The sequence below is a fragment of the Lathamus discolor genome, chromosome 1 (assembly GCF_037157495.1).
Source record: "Lathamus discolor isolate bLatDis1 chromosome 1, bLatDis1.hap1, whole genome shotgun sequence".
Lineage (NCBI taxonomy): Eukaryota > Metazoa > Chordata > Aves > Psittaciformes > Psittacidae > Lathamus > Lathamus discolor.
In genome coordinates, this window is record NC_088884.1 from 164,698,388 (window position 1) to 164,720,509 (window position 22,122).

At 50.3% G+C, this 22,122-nt stretch overlaps 1 protein-coding gene and 1 long non-coding RNA gene across 4 annotated transcripts in view; both read left to right on the forward strand.

The window, feature by feature from the left end:
• Positions 1-9,843, forward strand: part of EXOC6B (exocyst complex component 6B) — a 307,872-nt gene extending 298,029 nt beyond the window's left edge. For all 3 annotated transcript variants that reach the window (XM_065662494.1, XM_065662503.1, XM_065662509.1), the window contains one exon: positions 4,344-9,843. In XM_065662494.1, the coding sequence (XP_065518566.1) occupies positions 4,344-4,470 (127 nt within the window). In that variant the 3' untranslated portion in view covers positions 4,471-9,843. The remainder of the gene's footprint in view (positions 1-4,343) is intronic.
• Positions 9,844-18,815: 8,972 nt separating this feature from the next.
• On the forward strand, positions 18,816-21,631 carry LOC136005220 (uncharacterized). The gene is made up of 3 exons (XR_010608720.1): positions 18,816-19,085; positions 19,164-19,267; positions 20,143-21,631. It is a non-coding gene; the product is annotated as an uncharacterized LOC136005220 (long non-coding RNA).
• The last annotated feature ends 491 nt before the right edge of the window (positions 21,632-22,122 follow it).

The window sequence follows — 22,122 nt, forward strand, 5'->3', positions numbered from 1 at the left end:
TTTGGAGGTGCATCTGTAGCAGTTATGATCCACATAACTGAGCCACCTCCTCTCTTGCAGAGGTGAATAAGTAATTTCACAGCAACTCATAACATCCAAATACTATCACTGTGGTACACAGGGACTAAACTTCAGTAGTTGCTGTGTGTAAAGCACTTTTATACATCATAACGTTGGTTTTATATATGTATTTATGTGTTGTGTAATATCCTGTGTTATTCACAACATATTCACAACTCAACATCCATAATGCAAAAGCTTGAGATATACTCAGAGCTATCCATAAAATGGTAACATAAGGAGCTATAAAAAATGAGAGGACTTGGACATGAAGCAGTTAGAAGAGCCAGGGAGTGGGAAGCAGGCAGTGAGGTGGGATCTGTGGCAGTCTGTGGGATGGCACTAGGACAGGAGGAGGGCAGCTCCCTGCTCCTGGCTGTTTTTCCCAGGTATTATTCAAGCATACAGCACCCATGCATTGGTGTTAAAAAGCCACAAACCCCAACTTAGTTCGCTAGCCTTCTCCCCAAAAGAGATCTCATTTGAAGGTGTCCCATTTGCTTCCCAGAGTTACCCACCAGGTTAGCACTTGCATCTCCTGCATCCTTGTGGCGTGGCATCAGCATCATCGCCTGCATGCTCTGCCCTCTCCCTGCCTGGGCTTCAGGCCCGTTGGGGAGTCTTCTGTGCATCATCCACCAGCTCCAGCACCCCAGACACTGTGCACTGACCCAGCCATAGCTTCAGGCACGTCCACTCCTGAGCCCTCCCCATCCCTCTCCATAGCAGCCAAGCTTTGCCCACAAGGCGATGTGAAATGCTGATCCACTGGTTCATTTTGTAACCTGTTTTCGTCATTATCTCTTTTCCTAATCACACATCTCCCATAGGATATCACGAGTGTAAGTATGCTGCTTGCTTGGGCTTTTACCCTCACCTTGCAGTGACTTTATTGTTTGATTTAAATGGAGCACTAAATGGTCTAAATGCAAGCTGTCTTTGAAACGGTTCTCACCGGTAACTTTATCGTCTCAAATGCACTAATTAGAGCTAAAAGAGGAGCTTTTACGCCATTGCTTTTTTTCCCTTATAGATTAATTTAAACAAAGCTTGGCTTTATTGAAGGGGGTGTTCATCGACAGGGGTGGGGACAGCACTGAGCTCACTCGTTTTCCCTTCCTGTTAATCCTTGCGCTAATGCATACAGACCACGTTACAAACCCAGGCTTGGTTGTTCCAGGGCACTGCAGGGACACACTTAAAGAAATTCAAGTCTCGATTCTCCAAAGAGCTGCTCGAAAGCATTGCCACCCTCTTTCAAACCTGGTAGTCTCGGTGTCTGGATGCACCACTTGATTCAGGACCAGGTGCTTCCTATAGCTAAATGCTGGAAAAGAGATAGGCTGGTGTTTCTGAAAACCTTTAACACCAACCACATTGCACTGGCTCCGTGTCATCTGCAGGGTTGTGATGGCAGGACCAGAACCGGTGTGGTCTCCTCAAGCAGATCTGCAAGCTCAGCTTTCCACAGGGATGCAGCAGCTCCCAATGCTGCCAGGTCCCTGGCATAGCACAACCCAGGTTCTGCAGGATTGTGTGTCCTGAAGGCGACTTAATTCATTAATAATACTTAATAGCTTAGTGCCTCTACGTTCATGCGCTATCTGGAGATACCAGCAGCTCCTGTCCCTCCCAGGCAGACACTCATCCCCACTTTAACAGACCCATCTATTTGAGTTTGTTACAGGATCAGTGCTCCAACCATAATGCTTTTTCATCCTGATCCAGCAGCTTTATCCATGCAGATCCTTTCTAATAATTCAAAAAAGGTTTTCTTACATACAACACATGTTGCTTCAAAAACATTTCATGGACCTGAACAGATCCCATGGGATCAGAGACGGCTCCGAGGATGCCCAGGATGAGAGAAAGGGCTCTTACGGCAGAGGATGCTCTGCTGTGAATTCCCCATGCGTTACCTGGGGGTAGCTGCAGCGGGCAGTGATGGGTACAGCACTGGGTGGAGGTTTCTGAAGGTACAAGTTTACTCTCAGCACCTCTGATGTCCCCGTGTAGGCTGTGGAGTAGAAACAGAGCTCTCAGCCCTCCTGGTAAAGTGATTTGAGACCCGCTGGAGCTGTACAGCGCTGCCCAAGGTGTCCCACGGGAGGATGGTTATGTCCAAAATTGAGGATACTGGATCACTTGTATCCTGTGAGACTCAAAGACGCTGCTTTCCATCGGAGCATCACTCCCTGGTTCTTGCAGAGGAGCAGCTGGAAACCTGTGTTGCTTAAAAAAATAGAGAAATTAAGAAAATAATACTTACTTTGGTGAATAAAAGTGCTCCAAGCTATCTTGTTACTGTTGGGAAGGCAGCTTGGTTGTAATCCTGTGTCTTTGGGCACTTACAACATTAGCAAATTAGGCTTTCGGATAAAGTTGTTATCCTTGATTCCAGTTCCAAGCTGGATGTTTTTGGGAACATTTCAGATTCCCTTTGGCCCTTTTTTATGAAGATTGAAGCATGAAAAAACTTAATTTGTTTTTTTGTTTAAATTGGTTAAATAAGTTTCAAGAGGTTTGCTTTTGCTCCGTTAACTGAAAAACCCCCTGGTTTGATGAAGTGCCAACTTCCCAGGACTATCAGCACCGTGTCCCAGTCACTTTAATGCTTCATTTAGATCCCCAAAGCTGAAAACTCGGGCTGACATGACTCGTCCAAAGCCATCAGCTTCTGCCAGATCTGATTTACCAAGAAAATCATTTACAAATTAGGGTATTATACAAGAGCGGTGCCGGCTGGGAACCAGCAGGTTGGATATTAGGAGCCTGATACCTTCAACTGTTGAAGGATTGACCACTGTGGGGTGATTTCCCTTCCCAGCACATGCCCTGTCCTCATAAAGCTCATGCTTGGAGCGTGCACTGAGACCTGTCCCCCCAGATATGCATCTGTGAACACAAGCATGCATGAACCCCCAGCTTTGCATGGCAGATGGAGATGGAGCTGCACCAGCTTCATCTTCAGGTCCCATCCTACCACCTGCTCTTCTTCTCTCTGGCTTTTTGGAAGCCTTGTGGAGAGCAGGGCGCTGATTCTCGTATTAAATGTCCCATCCCTGGCAGTGCTCAAGGCCAGGTTGGACACAGGGGCTTGGAGCAAGCTGCTCCAGTGGAAGGGGTCCCTGCCCATGGCAGGGGTTGGAAGTGGATGAGCTTTAAGGTCTCTTCCAACCCAAACCATTCTGTGATTCTATGATTCTATGAAATGTAATCTAAAAAATATAAATCTCAAGAAGATTTTTAAATTGAGGAAACCTGTGCTGGATCCCTTCCTTTAAAATAAATTGTATTTTGTAACACAGTATAATATTTTCAGTTCACAACTCCAAACCTTTCCAGCTGCCCCAAAACCTACATCTCCTGGCCGCATGCAATGCATCATGTCAAATAAGAAGCCTTAATGCTGTGGATCCAATGCTGATTTTTTAATTTCCCATAATATTCCAATGTTATAATTTACCATTTCAGAATGTGACGTGGGGATCTAGCAAAGAAAAATACGAGTGAGACATGGAGGGGCTGGAGCGGGGCCAGAGAAGGGAATGGAGCTGGTGCAGGGCCTGGAGCCCAAGTGTGATGGGGAACGGCTGAGGGACCTGGGGGGTTCAGATGGAGAAGAGAAGGCTCAGGGGGGACCTGATGGCTCCCTACAAGTGCCTGCCAGGAGGATGGAGCCAGGAGGGGCTGGGCTCTGCTCCCAAGGAACAAGGGATTGGACAAGAGGAACCGGCCTCAAGCTGCCCCAGGGCAGGTTTAGATGGAGCTGAGGAACCATTCCTGCCCCAGAGGGTGCTCAGGCATTGGAACAGGCTGCCCAGGGCAGGGCTGCACGCACCGGCCCTGCAAGTGTTCACCCCGTGGAGATGAGGCCTCAGTGCCATGGGTCAGTGATGGCCTTGGGAGTGATGGATTAATGGTTGGACTTGATCTTAACGGTCTTTTCCAACCTGGTTGATTCCATGATTCTGTGGAAGACTCTTCGGAAGGGGAGGACAAGAGGCTTTAGGGTCTCATGAATTTTAGCATTAGAGGTAGACCCAATGGTGACATTGATAGGGATTTGTGGGGTTTAAAGCATAAATACAAAGCCTGCACATGGCTTGGTATGCCCATGTTTATATGAATACATGAGAAAAGTTGGGGTAGAGCCTGTAGATGCAGCCACCTCCTCTGTCTGTCAGTGCTCTGTGGGCACTGCACATGGAATTCCTTCGTGGGGCTTGGGTGCGATGTTGAGCAGCTCTTCCTGTGCCATAACCTGTTTCTGCTCTGCGCAGGATGAAGGACACGAGCAGAAAAAACAACGTTTTTGCCCAGTTTCGGAAAAACGAGAGGGACAAGCAGAAGCTGATCGACACCGTGGCCAAGCAGCTCCGCAGCCTCATCAACAGCCATCACTCGTGAGGGACCTGGGGACCTCCTGCCCACGCCGGTCCCTGCACCGCAGCCTTCCACATGCCTGGACTTGGGATTCTTGTTCAAAGAGAATATATGTATTTTTTTATTCACCTGTATAGTATTGATGAAACCCACCCTTGGTGACAAAATGCTCCTTGTTAAACAATCCCGGGGCAGACAGGCAGCACTGCTCGTGGAGGTGGTGTCAGGAGTCTCCTGTTATAAACTCCTATTTTCAGGGGTTTATAAAGTGATGGTAAATCCTGAAGCCTGAGAAACAAGTTCACACCCAGACTGTTTTCCCTTTTTTTTATAGAAGCCAAATTGAAAGAACCATTCTGACTTCCTTTTGTTAACTTATTCAGTTGCAGAACAAACGAAAACAAGAAATATAGGGAGGAGTCGTGGTTTCAGGTTCTCCTCATGGGCTCCGGTAAAAGGAGCACGTTTAGAAAGAGGGTCACCCATTAGCGTGTGTTGCCAGCTTGTGTATTGGGTTTAGGGGAAGAGGCAAACTGATTTCCCAACTTTTTTCCTCTTTTTTTTTCCTCCAAGGGCTGGTTTCCACCTTATGCTACGGATCGCTGGAGCTGCTCTCTGTAATAAGTGTAGCCACCCCCTGAGCTCCACCTCTAGGACTTGCCAGTGTCTTTGAGACCTGCACTGAATGTAGAAAGGCTTTGAGATCTGCCTCCTTCATCAGGTTTGGAAAGGGAGAGCCAGAAGGTAATCTGGCAGAGTGTCCTGTAGCACTGGTCTGGTGCTGCTCACATGCAGCACATTCGGGCTGCAGGAAAGGAGTGATGGTCAGGAGGGACGGTGCAAAGGCAGATGGGGCTCTCCCCATGTCCAGGGCACTCCATTCAGGGATTTTTTCGCCTCTCTGCACCTCTTTTCCATGCTGCTGCCATGCGAGGAGCAGTCCTGGAAACTCACCAGTTGGCCAGGTCACCAAGCAGGAACCTCTTGGAAGTCCCCAAAGCAGAGATGCAGCAGGAGATACCCCATGGAGCAGCATCACTCACTTCTCCCCAGCTCAGAAGTGCCTATGGACAAAATCCCTCTCTGCTCTGAAGGTGCCCAAATGTCCTCCACTCAAATCAAGACAGCCTTTGAGGAGGATGGTATCGTTAGCAACAGGACTTTAATCCCAGGGTTCAGGTTACAGAGAGAGGGGACTTTAGCCCTTATCTTCTCATTACCCTTTTGACTCTAATTACTGCAGGTGAAAGCTTATCCCGAGCCGGTTTTCCCACCTCCCAAATGATGTTAAAGGGAACTAATTCTTCCTGGTGGATGTCACAGCCCTGCAAGTGCTGCTTCAGCCGGGTGTGAGCTGTGCCTGTTTCCTACCCTTATTTGAAGGCAGTGGGTGCTCAGCCCTCAAACCTTTCTGGAAGTGGAGGGTTTTGCTTTGCTGACCTGTGGAACAAGGTTCCTTCTCCTTCCCCTCCCTCAGCACATAGTCCTGAAGCTATGGAGGGGCAGAAGTTGTTCAAACATCCCTGTATGGCATTTGGAGAGGGCAGCAGCACTCCTTGGTGCATTCAGTCCCTTGCTGACCACATGCAGCTTTTGCTGTGTGTTTCTTACCTGGGGAGCAGGTCCAACACTCCAGTTCTGGATGCACAGCGGGGATGGTGCTTTATCTTCTCTCCTTGTTCCTCAGCAATACCTTTTTGTTGTTTTCTTTTTGATAAGGGTACGTGTTACTTAACCCTGGAAGTAAATGGGAACATTGTCAGCAATGACCTTCTGGAGCTGTTATCGTGTCCCAGAAGTCTCCAGCCACGAGGAGCAAGGGGTTATTTTCATTAGTAAGAAGGAAGAACCAAACCTGGCCTCATGTTTCCTTGTTTTTAGGGGGTGATCAGACTTTACTTTCTTCTTAACACCTCTTTGAAGTACATGTAAGAAGGATGGAGGAAAAAAGAAGCAGCTGAAAGTTGGTCTTAGTGTGGCCAGAAATGGAATCATCTTCATAGACACATCTACATATGGCCCAGCAAAGGCTTTCAGGGGAACAAGTGAAATGAACTCAGCCCATTCCCTGCTGGCAACCTCTTTCCTGCTCTCCAAAATGCTGGACCAGAGCATGAACCAGCCTGTGGGCTTGACCTGTGAGTCCCAGAGCATCCCAGCTCAAGCTTGGCATCCCAAATTCCACACAACCAAGAAGGAAATATTGCCTGGCTTTTCAGACTCCGATGGAAAAGGGAGCTCTTCCTTGCCAAATTGCTGGGGGAAAGAAGCAGACAGGTTCTTATGGTCGTGGCAGCAATAGGAGAGCTCTCAGCCCTTCAGTCAAGACTTGTCCCACAAGCTGCAGGACCATGGGGCACTTCTGTTCCTCCTCCCCATCCCACGGTGCCACCATGGAGAGACATGGGGACAAGCGTGTGAAGGAGGTGCAAAAGCAGATGGAATCGGCTGGTTCAAGCACCAGGATGGAGACCAAACCAAAATCCCAGCTACCCGATGGTGACAGTACCAGTGGAAGCTTCAACCCACAGGGCACTTCAGTTAAGGGCCATTAAACAGTAACAAGCACTTTAAAATCCTTCAGAATCAAGCTGCTATGGATGCTGGCATCACTGAGCATCAGCATGACAGATAAGGCACTCTGGCATTCCCAGGTGTTATTAGTGGGAGGATGGACTTTCAAACACAGGTTTGAATCACTTTTGTCAGCTGCTGCCTTTGCTGACAGTTGAGGCAGGGCTTTGCAGCCTGGGTGGTTTTTCTCTCCTCTGTATTAGGTGTGGGATGAAGAGAGGAGGGCAAGCATCACCTCTGGTCCCTGAAACACAGCGAGGGGGCTTTGTGCTGCCACTGCCTTGAAGCTCCATTTTTTCCCTCCCAAAGGTTGACCCCTATATTGCATTGCACAAGGTAATGCAATAGGTAATGGTATTAGGTAATGCACAAAACCCCAAAGCATAAAAGCCCCAAAGCAGCCAAGTCTCGGGGCAAGACCTTTTTTCAGATGCTGCAGACATCACTGAGCCTTCCCCATCCCACATCTGGGCTCCCTGTCCCATCTCCACCAAGCTTGAGTTGAAAGAGGCACGACCCAGCATTGCCATGCCTGATGGGGGTGGATTTCCTTTCAGCTCTGCTTGGAGAGGCCCGGATTGGGATCCTGCAAACCGGCTTCTGGCGCTCAGGACTTGCTGCTGGGAAAGTCAAACTCGGCCAAGGGAGAGATTCAGCGAGTTTCTGATTTCGGGAGGTCAAGCGCCTAACCGCAAGTCACAGCCTGGGATGAAAAATGGCATTTTGGTGCTCTGGTCCTAATTAACTTTTTGTTCTGAGAGATGCAGTTCCATCCCTTCAAAATAAAATTAATCTTTTAAACAGATTGCTTCAAAAGCCCTGGAAGACGGTTCAAATCCCCTCTAAATCTCTTACTAATGATGGGTATCCTCCGATACGGATGGTATTGCTTATGAGGGGAAGGTTGTTGCTATAAATTTGTAAGGGGGGTAAGAAACAGAGGCAGAACCCGCTGCTATGATTGAAGATTTCCAGCCCCCAAACCCAATAATGCTGCTATTAACACCTCCTGTATGTACTTTGAACCTTCCTTAGGGTTTTTGTATGCAGTGGCTGTAGAAAAGATCAGTTTCTCCCCGACCTTATTCCCGACCCAGCAAACATAGCTCAGCATCAGTGTGGAAAAAAGAAGGAAATAACACAAAAAGACCAGTTTTGGCTTCCTGAGGAGTATCTGCACATCTTATCTTCTTTATAAGTCTTCAGGGGTTGGGAATAATCTTACAGAAGGTCTCTAAAGTGCTAATGTGCAGCCCAAACCGGACATGTCCACGAGGGGAATGGCCTCTGTTAGACACCAGCGTGTGAGAGAGAGAGGAGGAGATATTTTCTGGGGTTTATTTTATTTCGTTTCATGTCATTTTTATTCCTAGGGCTGGAGTTCAAGTCAGATGCTCTTGGCAATTTTGCACTTTGTTCTACGTCCAACCGCGGCTCCAGGCTCTGATGGGGATAGGGAGGGAGAAACTGGCTGATGCTTTGTTCGAGGGGCTGGTTTGGTTTTTCTTTCCTTCTAAATTGGCTGCTTTTGTGCTGCTATGAGAAAGGGACGTTTGGGCAGAAGGCGTTGGTGTTTGCACGCTGGCCCCAAACTGGTTGCAAGATGCTGGGAGGCAGAGATGGAGCCACAGCCACGCCAGTGGCATCGGCTGCTGTTGGCACCTCCTGCATTGAAGCTGGTTTTAGGGTAAAATGAATTACCCAGTCCCAAAGTAGTGATGGTGAGAAGTGGCAGGTGAGGGAGGTTCGTGGTAGGTGTCCCTGCAGCATCCCTTCAAACCAGTGTTCAAACCCCAGGCAGAGAAATCTTTGCCCTTGGTTGCTTCCTACCTCTCCACCACACCTCCTTTTGGCTTTTCCCTTTCATTCTGGGTTGGGTTTGGTGCTTTTTTGGACCATCAAGTGGTTTGGAAGCATCAAACCCATGTCCCAGCTGGATGCTGTGGGGCTGCTGGGGTCTCTGCCTCATTTCCTGTGGCTCCATGGTGCCCACAGAGCCCATGTGTGTCCCCACCAGCACGACCCGTGTCGATCATGCTGATGGGAAGCTCAATGGGAGCATGGCTCACAAATAAATCTCATTGCAAATGACTTCAAGATGGGCCCATCTCTGCTGTCAACTGCGTGTGTTGGAGGGGAGCAACCCAAATACAGTGCTCTGGGTGGGATTCACCCTGAAAACACTGGATGGAGAGGGGGGAGCTCAGCACTGACCTGGGGAATGGTTCGTTAACTTCACTCCAAAGCTCCTGCTCTGGCCTCAAGCCCCTCTCTTGCTGAGGGAGCTTTAACCAGAGCAAGCATCCATCCCACCCGCAGCTCCTCCGGTTGGGGAGCATCACCCCAAAACCCAAACAGGCAGCTCAGGGTTGGGCTCCTGCAACCCAGTTTGCACCGAGTTGCGTTCTGCCTTGGCGCATCCCTCTGGTTTCACTTTGACACGAGAACACCCCCATCCCCATCCCTCCCACTCCACTGGCTGCTTGTGTTGCCTTTTCTCATTTGGTTTTTTTTCTGGGGGGAAAAGGGCGTGATTTTGTAAACTAATGTGGTGAAAACAGCTTTTTTTGCACAAGTCGTTGCACAATAAGGGGAAAGTTTAGTAAATTAGGTTTAACTTTAAAGGGAACATTTTTTTTTTTCCTTAAAACTCACTAGCAGAGCTACTGAATAAAAGAAGAAAGAAAAGAGATGGACTGATGAAAACATGGACTGCATGGTTTACAGGTTAAATTGCGTTAGAAATTAGCATGTTGATTTTGACTGTACATTTATCCTATTGTAACTTCTATTAAACAATACAGCATATAACTGTTTAAATAAGTGCCTGTGTCTATGTGCATCGCTGCTTTTGCCTTCACCCTGCCAGAAAAACATCCTAAACCCCATAAAAGAGAAAATTCAGCACCTTTGTGGCACAACCAGCAAAGTTGTCACTGTAGTGACAGGACAAGGGGTAACGGGTTCGAACTTAACCAGGGGAAGTTTAGATTGGATCTAAGGAGGAAATTCTTTCCTGTGAGACCTGGACAGGCTGGAGAGTTGGGCGGGGAGAAACTTGATGAAATTTAACAAGGGCAAGTGTAGAGTCTTGCATCTGGGGAAGAACAACCCCATGTACCAGTACAGGTTGGGGGTTGACCTGCTGGAAAGTAGTGAAGGGGAAAGGGACCTGGGGGTCCTGGTGGATAGGAGGATGACCATGAGCCAGCAATGTGCTCTTGTGGCCAAGAAGGCAAATGGCATCTTAGGGTGCATTAGAAGGGGAGTGGTTAGTAGGTCAAGAGAGGTTCTCCTCCCCCTCTACTCAGCCTTGGTGAGGCCGCATCTGGAATATTGCGTCCAGTTCTGGGCCCCTCTGTTCAAGAAGGACAGGGAATTGCTTGAAGGAGTCCAGCGCAGAGCCACAAAGATGATTAAGGGAGTGGAACATCTCCCTTATGAGGAGAGGCTGAGGGAGCTGGGTCTCTTTAGCTTGGAGAAGAGGAGACTGAGGGGTGACCTCATCAGTGTTTACAAATATGTAAAGGGTAGGTGTCAGGATGATGGAGCTAGGCTTTTTTCAGTGATATCCAGTGATAGGACAAGGGGCAATGGGTGTAAACTGGAACATAGGAAGTTCCACGTTAACATCAGGAAGAACTTCTTTACTGTAAGAGTGACAGAGCACTGGAACAGGCTGCCCAGGGGGGTTGTGGAGTCTCCTACACTGGAGATATTCAAGGCCCGCCTGGACAAGTTCCTGTGTGATGTACTGTAGGTTACCCTGCTCTTGCAGGGGGGTTGGACTAGATGATCTTTTGAGGTCCCTTCCAACCCTTGGGATTCTGTGATTCTGTGATTCTGTGAGGGTGGTGAGGCACTGGAATGGCTCCTACCCCGTGTTGCATTGCCCTTGGCGATCTAAAGCCAAGTTTTGCCTTATTTGGTGACTGTTTTACTTGGTTTCTGCCATCAACAAGCGTGGTTAAACCCAAGGCTGGAGTTGAAGAAGCAGCTGCCCTGCTCTCATTGATTACATTGAGGTTTGTAGATGGGGAGAGTAATCCCAAGTAGAAATTAAGGCTTTGGAGGGCAGCACAGAGGTATTAGGAGTAAATCAAGGCAAAGAGGGGGCTGCATTAGCTTTCTATGGGAAGTCTTTCTCCCTGCTTCCATTCCTTATTCTCTTTCACGGTGTTTATCATCCTTTGCAACCCGATGGTTCTGTTAGCATGTTGTTTTGTTTTGTTCTCTGGCCCTAAACTGTGTTAGGATATTGGATTCCTCAGATACCTCCCAGCCCTGGCACTGAACGTGCAGTAGGCTTTGGTTTCTGTAAGATGCGTATGTCTTGGTACAGTATATAACTTGGTACCACGTGGCACATTCATTGGGATATTAAAATGATATAAAATCAATATGACATCTGCTAATTGAAAGTTGGCTCACTTGGGTGTCTTATTCTAAGCACAGGCACAGCGCTGGGGCACCTCCATGGGGCTGGGCAATGCTGAGCACACCAGGATGGGGGAGAACTTGGGGGTCCTGGCCTCTTGATAAGGGTGATGGGGAGGTTTGGTGGAAGGGATCAGGGAGATGATGTGGCTCCATGTGTAGGAGTGAAGGATTTAGGGAATGTTCCTGGGCTGGGGGACTCCCTCCTGGAAAGCAGCAGCTGTGAAAAAGGATCGTGGATGGATTGTATTCCATGAATTACTCTAAACCCCTTTTTGAAGCTATTTATCCCTTTTGGTTTGCATCACATTCAGGGACAGGGTATCCTGCTTGTTAATTCAGTGCAGTGGGGAGGAAAAGTGCTCCCTGGTGCTTGTTTCTAACTAAACCTCTGCCAAGGGTCTTTGCACATGCACACAGAGCAGAAAAGGATAAAAGGAGGATGGGAACCTCCCCAATGTCATCTGTCCACCTCAGAATATCCGTGGGTGCTATCTGGTAATAGCAATCATGAATAGAAGGCAAAGTGCCATCTCTTCTGACAGCAGGTCCTGGTGGGACCCCAAAAATGCACAGGGCAGCTCTGGGCAAAGTGCTTGGGATAAGGACTTTCACATTAGCCTTGTTCCCTTGTTGTGGTGTGTTTTGAGTGCCAAGTTGTGCTAAGAGCAGACAGGATGCTCCGGGCTTAGCACTGTGCTACGAAGTATGCGCATCCCCGGGCAGGAGAGCCAGAGATGCCCTGCAGCACCCGTGGGGCTGAGATGTGGTCCAGCACCACAGGGCTCTGGTGGGAGATGGTGGGCAGAAATCTCCTCAGACCAGCCAGCCAGTGGATCAGTGGGCTGCAGGCACAGGTATGTTTTGGGGCATGGGTGTGGGATCGTAGAATCACAGAGTGGTTTGGGTTGCAAAGGACCTTAAAGCTCCTCCAGCTCCAACCCCTGCCGTGGGCAGGGACCCCTTCCACTGGAGCAGCTTGCTCCAAGCCCCTGTGTCCAACCTGGCCTTGAGCACTGCCAGGGATGGGGCAGCCACAGCTTCTCTGGGCACCCTGTGCCGGCGCCTCAGCACCCTCCCAGGGAAGAGCTTCTGCCTAAGAGCTCAGCTCAGTCTCCCCTCGGGCAGGTTCAAGCCATTCCCCTTGGCCTGTCCCTACAGGCCCTTGTCCCAAGCCCCTCTCCATGTTCCCTGCAGCCCCTTTAGGCACTGGAGCTGCTCTCAGGTCTCCCCTTCAGGGGCCTTCTCTTGTCCAGGCTGCCCCAGCCCAGCTCTCTCAGCCTGGCTCCAGAGCAGAGCTGCTCCAGCCCTCGCAGCATCCCCGTGGCCTCCTCTGGTCTCTCTCCAACAGCTCCATGTCCTTATGTGCAGCATCCTCATGGGATACTGCAGTGCTCAGTGATGACACACACAAAACCAAGTGCTATAGCGTGGCAGGGCTCTGCCTGCATGTAAATCAGTGCACAAAGCAGGGCAAAACCTCACCACAGCAGAGTGGCACCTCAGAACCCCTCGGCTGTCTCTATGCCAATGCTCCCCACAGACATGCCCAGGCATCTCTGAAGAAGAGCAAGCTGGGACAGTGCAGCCAAAGGGGTGAGATGCAGCCCCACATCCCTGCTCACACCCTGGCCCGATGCCGTGTCCCTGGGTAGGTGCAGGGAGCTTGCCCTCAGCTCTTGGGTTGCTCCTGTTGGTTGTCCATGCCTTGTTTTCTCATCTTGCAAACAGTTTGTCATTTTCATGTCTTCTGCAGGGCGCTGTTTCTGCACTGGGATCTGACCCCTCCATGCGGTGTTTTGTTGCCTTGTATTCCCTGCACAGATGGGATGGAGGCCAATGGCAAGTCTGGTTGGGTTGTTGCCATCGGTATTGACCTGTGGGGTCTGCAGGACCTTAACATGCTTGGACCTGATGATGCTCCAGCCCTCTCCTGTGGGACAGGACCTCTGGAGGTCTCTAGGCTAGTCTCCTGCTCAAAGTGGGACCATTCCTAGCACTAGATCAAGGTGGCTGTGGCTTTATGTGACCAAGTCTTGCAAAGCCTCCAAGGATGGACATCCCCCACCTCCCCATGGCCTGTCTCAGGGCTGTATCGCTCTCTCAGTGATGACCTTCTTACCGTCCAAGCTGAACACAGTCCCCAGAGCATGGTTTGATGTGCTTGTAAGGACACTGTGGGCTTATGTTCATCCTGGTTGACAGTGTCACTACTAGGACTGGTCCAACAGTTTCTCACCACTCAGTTCCTACTCTGTGACTCCTTTCTAGGGTGACACCATGCAGATCTGTACTGAGGGTGCTGACCATGCGGACTGATCACCATCCTGTACGTGTATGACGAGACAGCAAGCCCACAGCTTGATGCAGGCATCTTCCAGTCCCAAGCCCTTATTGTGTCCCATGGCAGCTCCATTCCTGGGGCTGCTGAAGCTGACTTCCTTAAGGAGGAAAATCCCATGGGCTGGAGACAGGCTTATCTGACAGCTTCACTTTCCTGCAACCTCAGCCAATCTCATCAAGGAAGGAGGTTAAGAGGTAAATCAAGGTGAAGGCAAGAAGGGACAGAGACAGGAGGAAATAAATGCTCAGGAATATCTGTTGAAAAGTATTTGTCTGGCCTGCCTCGAAGAAAATAAGGAGGAAAAAACCCTCCCTGCTTGTGGTTGCTTGTGGGTTTGGGATTCAACTCCTTGGGAAACAGCTACAGTAAATGCAAGAAGAAAGAAAACCTTGCTGGGTGATGGCTGAACCCTGAGTCTGGGTGGTGGCTGCAGGCAGGAGACTGCAGGAGAGCCAAAACCTTCCCAACCAAACCCACAATGGGTTGAACACCAGATAATGACGGCCCAGACATTCCCTTCTCTTCACTGGCTGCAGAGGTTGACTTAGGTCAGATGTAGGTCCCTGCAGACGAGAAGGGGAAGACTGCTCGAAGTGGGCTCACATCAGATCTTGAAGCCTCTGCCTGGAGTCTGCTTGTTGGAGGTATTGGGTTGAGTCCATTAGGTCCTATGGTGTTAAGCTGGTATCAGTCATGTTTAAACCCCTCTTTGAACCAGTGAGGAATTTGCTCCTGGATGCCTATTTGGAAGCCATTCCAGCATCCCCCTTCTCAGATACCTAAAAGTCTCTGTCCCATGTCCCATATCCCACCAGTGTTTGTTTGAGACCAGTTTGCACTTGCTTTTGCATCAGCTCTTGTTCAGCTTCATTAGCTCTTTCACCCTCCTTGATGTTGTCTCTTTTGATACGTGTAGAGAGGAATCAGCTGGGGTTTTCCCTGCTTAGGAGTCTAAAGACTCCCTGTCCCCATCTATTTTCTGGTTGCCATTTCCCATCCATGTTCCCATCCATGGTTCCATCTAAGCCCTTCTGTCAACAGGGGGGACAAGTAGCTACCAAGACTAACACATACATGGGCATTAATGCTTCACTGTCTCACCTGGAAATGTCTCACTGGATACTGAACACGCTCTTTCAGTGCTAAGACAGAATTGCTTTTAGTAGGTCATGACCGTCTCATTCAGGTCTTTCTTCTTGCTGGCCATTTTAAGGCCTCTTTGCTTGGTGCATGACCCTGCACATTGCTCTAACAGCTCTCACCCTCCTGCCTTCACTCTGCTCATCATGCTGTTCAGTTCTTCCCAGTTGACACCACCATGATGCCATCAATGGTGATGCGGTTGCAGTGTGGAGGGTTTCTTCTGCTGTGGGTCCAAAGCAGATCTGGCAGGATAGAGGAGATTGTGTGAGATAGATGAGAGGTTATGGCCATCTTCAAGGAACTTCTTCCGACCCCTGAGAGCAGGGAACAAGTAGGCAGATGGACAGTGGACCAGAAGGACCACCAAAGTTTGTAGGACTGAAGAGTTTAAAGCAAAAGTGGAGGAAGAAAGCTGATAGAGACATCTGTCATCACATGCCCAGGAAGCACAGGGGTTGTTAGAGCAGATAAACAAATATGAGAAGGGAGAGGAACAGATAGCCCAGAGATAGCACGACCCACGATAAGGGAGGGTGAGGGAGATGAAGCATCTAGGGAAGGGATTGCACCTCCCCTGGCAAGAAGACTGGATGGAATCCAAGAAGAATGAGCACAGAGCATTACGTACAAGGGAAGAAATGCGAGCAGGAAGACACGAGAGGTGGAGCAATCGGATTTGGGATGTGAAGCTGGGTCATGCATGGAGTAACACGGCGGCAGAGCAGTCACAATCGTAGAAACATAGAATCAAATAGGTTGGAAAAGACCTTTAAGATCATCAAGTCCAACCATTCCCCAGCGCTGCCAAGGCCACCACTAACCCATGGCACTGAGGGCGTCGTCTCCATGGTTTGTGAACGCTTCCAGGGACAGTGACTCCACCACTTTGCTGGGAAGCCTGTTCTAATACGTGATGGTCAAGCCAGATGGCAGCTAGGGTTGTGGGAGCATTGTGGTGATGCTGTTTGATGGGGAAGAAGCAAGATAGGACTGCTTGGGGTAAAGAGGACTCTTCTCCTTGATGCTTCCTCAGTGTTTTGTCCCAACACACCTCAGTGCATCTGATCCCCAGGTGGGACCGGGCTGGCATTCCTTCTGGTGACAGCCCCTCCATCTTCACTCTGCGCCATGATTATGAGGCCCACGTGGCTTCACAGCCCTGCTAATTGCATTCTGTGGGGCAGTAATTGAATGAAGGCTCACGAGAGCCATGGATCAAAGGCAGGCGCCCATCAATATCTGCCTGCCCCAGAATCCGATTAGCAGGGAGAAGGCATAAATCACGGCTGCCCCTCCCTGACCCAGCAATACTTAATGCAGGTACGGAGCCCGGGATGCTGGCAGGGAAATCTGATTTGCTCACGAAAGGTTAAGCAACGCTGCGGATGACAAATGGTTGCGATGCCGCGTCTCCTCGGCAGTCATTCATCTCCGTGCCGCTCACCGTGGGATGGAGGGGCTGCCTGAGCAGGCTTGGGGAGATGATTACTCAACGTCACCAAGACGTGTGAAGTGTTAAAGACCCCCCGGCGGGGCACGGGGCAGTCGTTTGTATTCATTAGCCGGCCCACTGCAGATGTCTGCTGGCTCTTTGGGGGGGGCAGAGACACACGCTCCTCGCTTACGGTCCTCAGTGAAGTGGCAGGACCTGCTTTCGTCTTCCCTGGTGGCCCCAGGCACTTGTTGATCCAGTGCAAGGAACACCCATCTAAGGAAGGCTGAGAACATCGGGGCTGTTCAGCCTGGAGAAGAGAAGCTGCGTGGAGACCTCAGAGCAGCTTCCAGTGTCTGAAGGGGGCTACAAGGATGCTGGAGAGGAGCTGTTCATTAGGGAATGTAGCGATAGGACAAGGGGTGATGGATTCAAACTGGAACAGGGGAAGTTCAGATTGGAGATAAGGCAGAAGCTGTTCCCTGTGAGGGTGCTGAGGCGCTGGCACAGGGTGCCCAGAGAAGCTGTGGCTGCCCCATCCCTGGCAGTGCTCAAGGCCAGGTTGGACACAGGGGCTTGGAGCAAGCTGCTCCAGTGGAAGGGGTCCCTGCCCGTGGCAGGGGTTGGAGCTGGAGGAGCTTTAAGGTCCCTTCCAACACAAACCAGGCTGTGATTCCATGATCCTGTTTCTCTTCCATCCACAGCCCTAATAACAAAACCATCCCAGCAGGGCCAGCCAGCCACTGACAGTAGGGAACAGGTCACGTGTAGACCTGGAAGAAAACTGAACTTGCATCTTTTTCACTACTCTCTCCTTTTAAGGCTGAAGCTGTGATGGCCCCAGGGCTGTGTGGAGTACAAGGGGTGCTTTACAGCCCCATCCCACCACTATCATTTGCATCTCTGGTCATGTTCTCCACCATGAGGTGCAAATGCCCCAACTGAAGGCAGCACTTGGCTCTTCTCATCTCCAGGTTTTTGGCACTGAGCTTTCACTCTGCCTCACCAGCCTCTTCACAAGCCAAAGCCATGGGTTTTCCAGGACAGAGCCTGGTGGATGACTGGATCTCGAAGTATGTTTCTGTTCTTATCTATCCAATGGCTCAATGTCCAGCTGGAGACCAGTAACGAGTGGTGTCCCTCAGGGATCGGTGTTGGGACCGGTCTTGTTTAACATCTTCATCGCTGACATGGACAGTGGGATTGAGTGTGCCCTCAGCAAGTTTGCCGATGACACCAAGCTGTGTGGTCCGGTTGATACGCTGGAGGGAAGGGATGTCATCCAGAGGGACCTTGACATGCTTGTGGGGTGGGCTGATGCCAACCTTATCAAGTTCAACCACGACAAGTGCAAGGTCCTACACCTGGGTCGGAGCAATCCCAGGCACAGCTACAGGTTGGGCAGAGAAGAGATTCAGAGCGGCCCTGCAGAGAAGGACTTGGGGGTGCTGGTCGATGAGAAAATGAACATGAGCCGGCTGCAGTGTGCGCTCGCAGCCCAGAAACCAACCGGATCCTGGGCTGCATCCAAAGGAGCGTGACCAGCAGGGCGAAGGAGGTGATCCTGCCCCTCTGCTCTGCTCTGGTGAGACCTCACCTGGAGCATTGTGTGCAGTTCTGGTGTCCTCAACATAAAAAGGACATGGAACTGCTGGAACAAGTCCAGAGGAGGCCACGAGGATGATCAGGGGCTGGAGCACCTCCCGTATGAAGACAGGCTGAGGAAGTTGGGGCTGTTCAGCCTGGAGAAGAGAAGGCTGCGTGGGGACCTCAGAGCAGCCTTCCAGTACCTGAAGGGGGCCTATAGGGATGCTGGGGAGGGACTCTTCGTCAGGGACTGTAGTGACAGGACAAGGGGTAACGGGTTCAAACTGAAACAGGGGAAGTTTAGATCGGATCTAAGGAGGAAATTCTTTCCTGTGAGGGTGCTGAGGCACTGGAATGGGTTGCCCAGGGAGGTTGTGAGTGCTCCATCCCTGGCAGTGTTCAAGGCCAGGTTGGATGAAGCCTTGTGTGGGATGGTTTAGTGTGAGGTGTCCCTGCCCATGGCAGGGGGGTTGGAACTGGATGATCTTGAGGTCCTTTCCAACCCTAACTATCCTATGATTCTGTGATTCTAACCAAGGAAAGATGGGAAGCAGCTTCTAAGCTGTCATGTTTGGACAGGTCTTCCCAATTTCCCTGCCTTAGGCTCATCCACTCCTCCACAGCATCATGATTCAGATCAGAAAAGATCCCTAGAATGTGGTAAAGTGTCCTTCAGCTGAATGTCCTTGATACTGCCCACCTGAGGATGGGCAATTGGCTCCACCAGTGAATGCTCCTCCCTCGGCATCCCCAACGCCACCTGAAGCTTCTCCTGCTCATTGCAGCACAGCTTTGGGTCTTTTTGAGGCAGTGAGATTTGCTTTATAAGGGAGAGATCAGTGGGAACCCAGTAGTTATTGTCTGAGTTTGCTGTTGGTGGTTATTAGGCACACAACAGTGGGCTGGAAAGAGGAAGACCCCGACTGATGCTCCTCAGGCTTTCAGTCATACCTGATATGACTGAAACTTTATCTCCACTGGGCCCTTTCCTGCGCTCAGCTCCATGGCTCATGAGAAGGCAGAAAACTATGTGAAAAGCCTGCAGCAGCTTCTGGCAGCGTGCATCTGGGCTGACTTGTGTTGGAATGTGGCTACTGGAGGTAGAAATCTGTAGTTCATCTGGTAAGAACCTGCTTCTGGCCTTAGCATCGCAGCTTGTGCTGTGAAATGCCTTCAGCTCTTATGTGTGCCTCTTCCTAGGTACAGACTGGGATATGTCCACCTGTATCCAATAGGTCCACCTATATCCATCTGCTTGGAGGATGGGATAGAAGGTAGCCTGCAGTCACTGTGGCTGGAAAAAGGTGGGTTTGCATCAGACTATTGACAGGAGGTGGAACAGAGCATGGGGCAACAGCCTGAGGCTCTAGGCTAAGCATTCACTGTATGTCTGTGATACTCAACCCCATACTCCCTGCCCCATCACAGTCTGTTGTGCCCCACTGAGAGATATCCTGCTCCGAGGAGTCTTCTTGCTATGGAAAGGCAATTGCTTGAGAGGTGCAAAACTTGGCTGGGGAATTAACTTCCTTGGTGTGATTGGTTTAGAGTCTTGCTGCAAAACATGCCCAGCATGGGGCTGGAGAGAAGATTAAGGAGGAAATTCTTTCCTGTGAGGGTGGTGAGGCACTGGAATGGGTTGTCCAGGGAGGCTGAGTGCTCCATCCCTGGCAGTGTTCAAGGCCAGGTTGGATGAAGCCTTGTGTGGGATGGTTTAGTGTGAGGTGTCCCTGCCCATGGCAGGGGGGTTGGAACTGGATGATCTTGAGGTCCTTTCCAACCCGAACTATTCTATGATTCTGTGATTAAAGCCTCTTCATACCTGGTGTAAGGGTTCAGATCCCTTCATGGCTAAAGCAGCTGGGAATGTGTTGTTCATCTCAAAATGGGGGGTGGAAGGAGGTATTTCAACAGGGATTTACAGGTAGGAGCACATAGCACAGCTGGCCTTCATGCTACCTGTACATGCTACATACAGGTAGCATGTACTGTCAGAAGGATGAGAGCCTTACCAGGTTCAGGGGTGAGTGCAGACAGGTGATGCACACCTACAACATATATTTTATTGTTAAGGGCCTGGTCAAAAGTCCCCCAGAGCTGTGATGCAGCTTGGAGCAAGCTCTTGGTGTGCAGAAGTGATGTGGGCAGCAACGGCTGGGATGCTCTTTGTCCTCTGCAGGAGCCACCAGCTTCCAAGGAAGCAATGGATCCAGCTCTGCATAAGTTTGACTTCCCACCCTCCTGAGGTGTTTCATCTCACCAGTGGACCCAGCAGCTCAGCCACACACTGTGCATTAGTTTCTGTTTCAGACAAAACTCCCCCTTCTCCGTCATTGCTTGGGAGAAGAGAACTCTGCTGTCAAAGTGGCAGAAGGGATGCAAAGCCAACTCATCCCCAAGGGCAGACTGGGCTACGCATTGCCTTCAGGATCGTGTTCTGGATATCTCGGCATCCAAAGCTTCACTGCAGCAGGCAGAAAATGCCCATCCTGAGATGATCCCAAACATCCAGACCCCAGGAGGGGTGAAGTCGCAGCTTTCCTGCCTGGCTCCAGTGTTTCCTGACTTCAGGAGAGCTTTGTGAGCTTTGTCTGCAGGCTCCTGCACACGTGTGGTGGCATGCAGGGGTAGATAGCATCTCTCTGGGGTTTGGCCCCAAGGTGCTGGAAGGAGTGCACGAGGGTGAAACCCAGCCTGGTGTTGGACACTGAGCACAGTATACGTCAGGACTGGCCTTTTGGGGTTACCAGGGCAAGATTTCCCCACCACAGGCTTCACCTTAAGACCAATCCCTTCAGCCTAACACAGGAAAACATTTCACACCTGCTCGAGTGCTTTCAAGCCTCTGGGATGCTTTCCCGGGGTAGGGCTGCATGGAAAGCCCTGAGGCTGTGTCTATCCCGGCAAATTAAACAGTTCCCAGGTTCAGACATCAATTATCCTCCCTGTTAAATTATTAGCACTCACCCAAGTAATTCCCAGGCATGGCTCAGGCGTGTGCCTGGCCCTAGACCCTTCCCAATAGGCAGGTTGGATGTGGCCACCCTGTTTTGGCAAGTTGGGGAGGTCAATTCAATGGGCAAAGACTTGTCCTCGGCCAGATGGCCTCGGAGCTGGAGGATGATCCCAAGCACGTCCGTTGTGTTGGTGCAGACGTAACCTCAGTGCTTCTGCAGCTCAGACATGAGTGCAGCTCCAGTCTTTACAGCTTGGACAGTTACCAACCATGCAGCAGTGAATACCTCAGTGATAGTAATTAATTCTAATTGCAGCCATTCATATTAATTTACAGTAGCATCACTTAATTATTTTTCTTTATCCAAGATGCCTATTTTTGCTGATGAAGGGTCGCGTCTGCGGCAGCTGATATTGTCACTGGGAAAGGCCTAATTCCTGACTGGAAAGGCCTAATTCCTGACAGCAAAGACAGGAGGCCCTCATCTTTCTATCAACTGGTGGGGCGCAGCTGGCCCTTCCCATGCTTCCCACCCACCAAAACCTGGGACCCGGCAGCGCGTGTATCAACTGGCACGGGAGAAATCTCCGTCTCCATCCGAGGCTGCCCGAGCCGTCTGCTCCTCTTCTTCCCATGCCATTCCTCATAAAACCCTCGTGCTTACACGGCACTTTGGATCTGCCTGTCTGCCGGGGAGGTGGGATGGGCGGGCGGGATTTGCATGCTGGAATTTCGCCGAGGAAGTTCCTCGCTGCAGAGGGGACTGAATTCTTCCTGGGTTTTTGGCTTTTCTCCCTTGTTTTTTGGTTTATTGCACTTATGTTTGTTTTCCTCGTCATCTAGTGGACAATCTCTTACGATTCCCCCCTCCAAGGACTACTAGAAAGCAGGTGAATGTGACGTGGGACATCCTTAACCCCGCAGTCACCCTGACCCTGTTCCCGGATAGATAAGCCGATGACTAAAGTATGTCTTGGGCTTTGAGACACACCTTAGTTGCTTGGCTTCCTTCTAAATATTTTTTAAGGCTGCTTTCCCCACCCCATTGGGAAAACTGCACCCAAGGAAAGCTGAGTGCATCTGCCCCTGGGTAATGCTGTGCCCAGGTAGAGCTGGGATGAGCTGATGCTCACAGAGAATCCATTTGCCTCATCAAAAAGTGATGGGAAAGGGAACGTGTGAGCTTGGTTATGCTGGGCATGG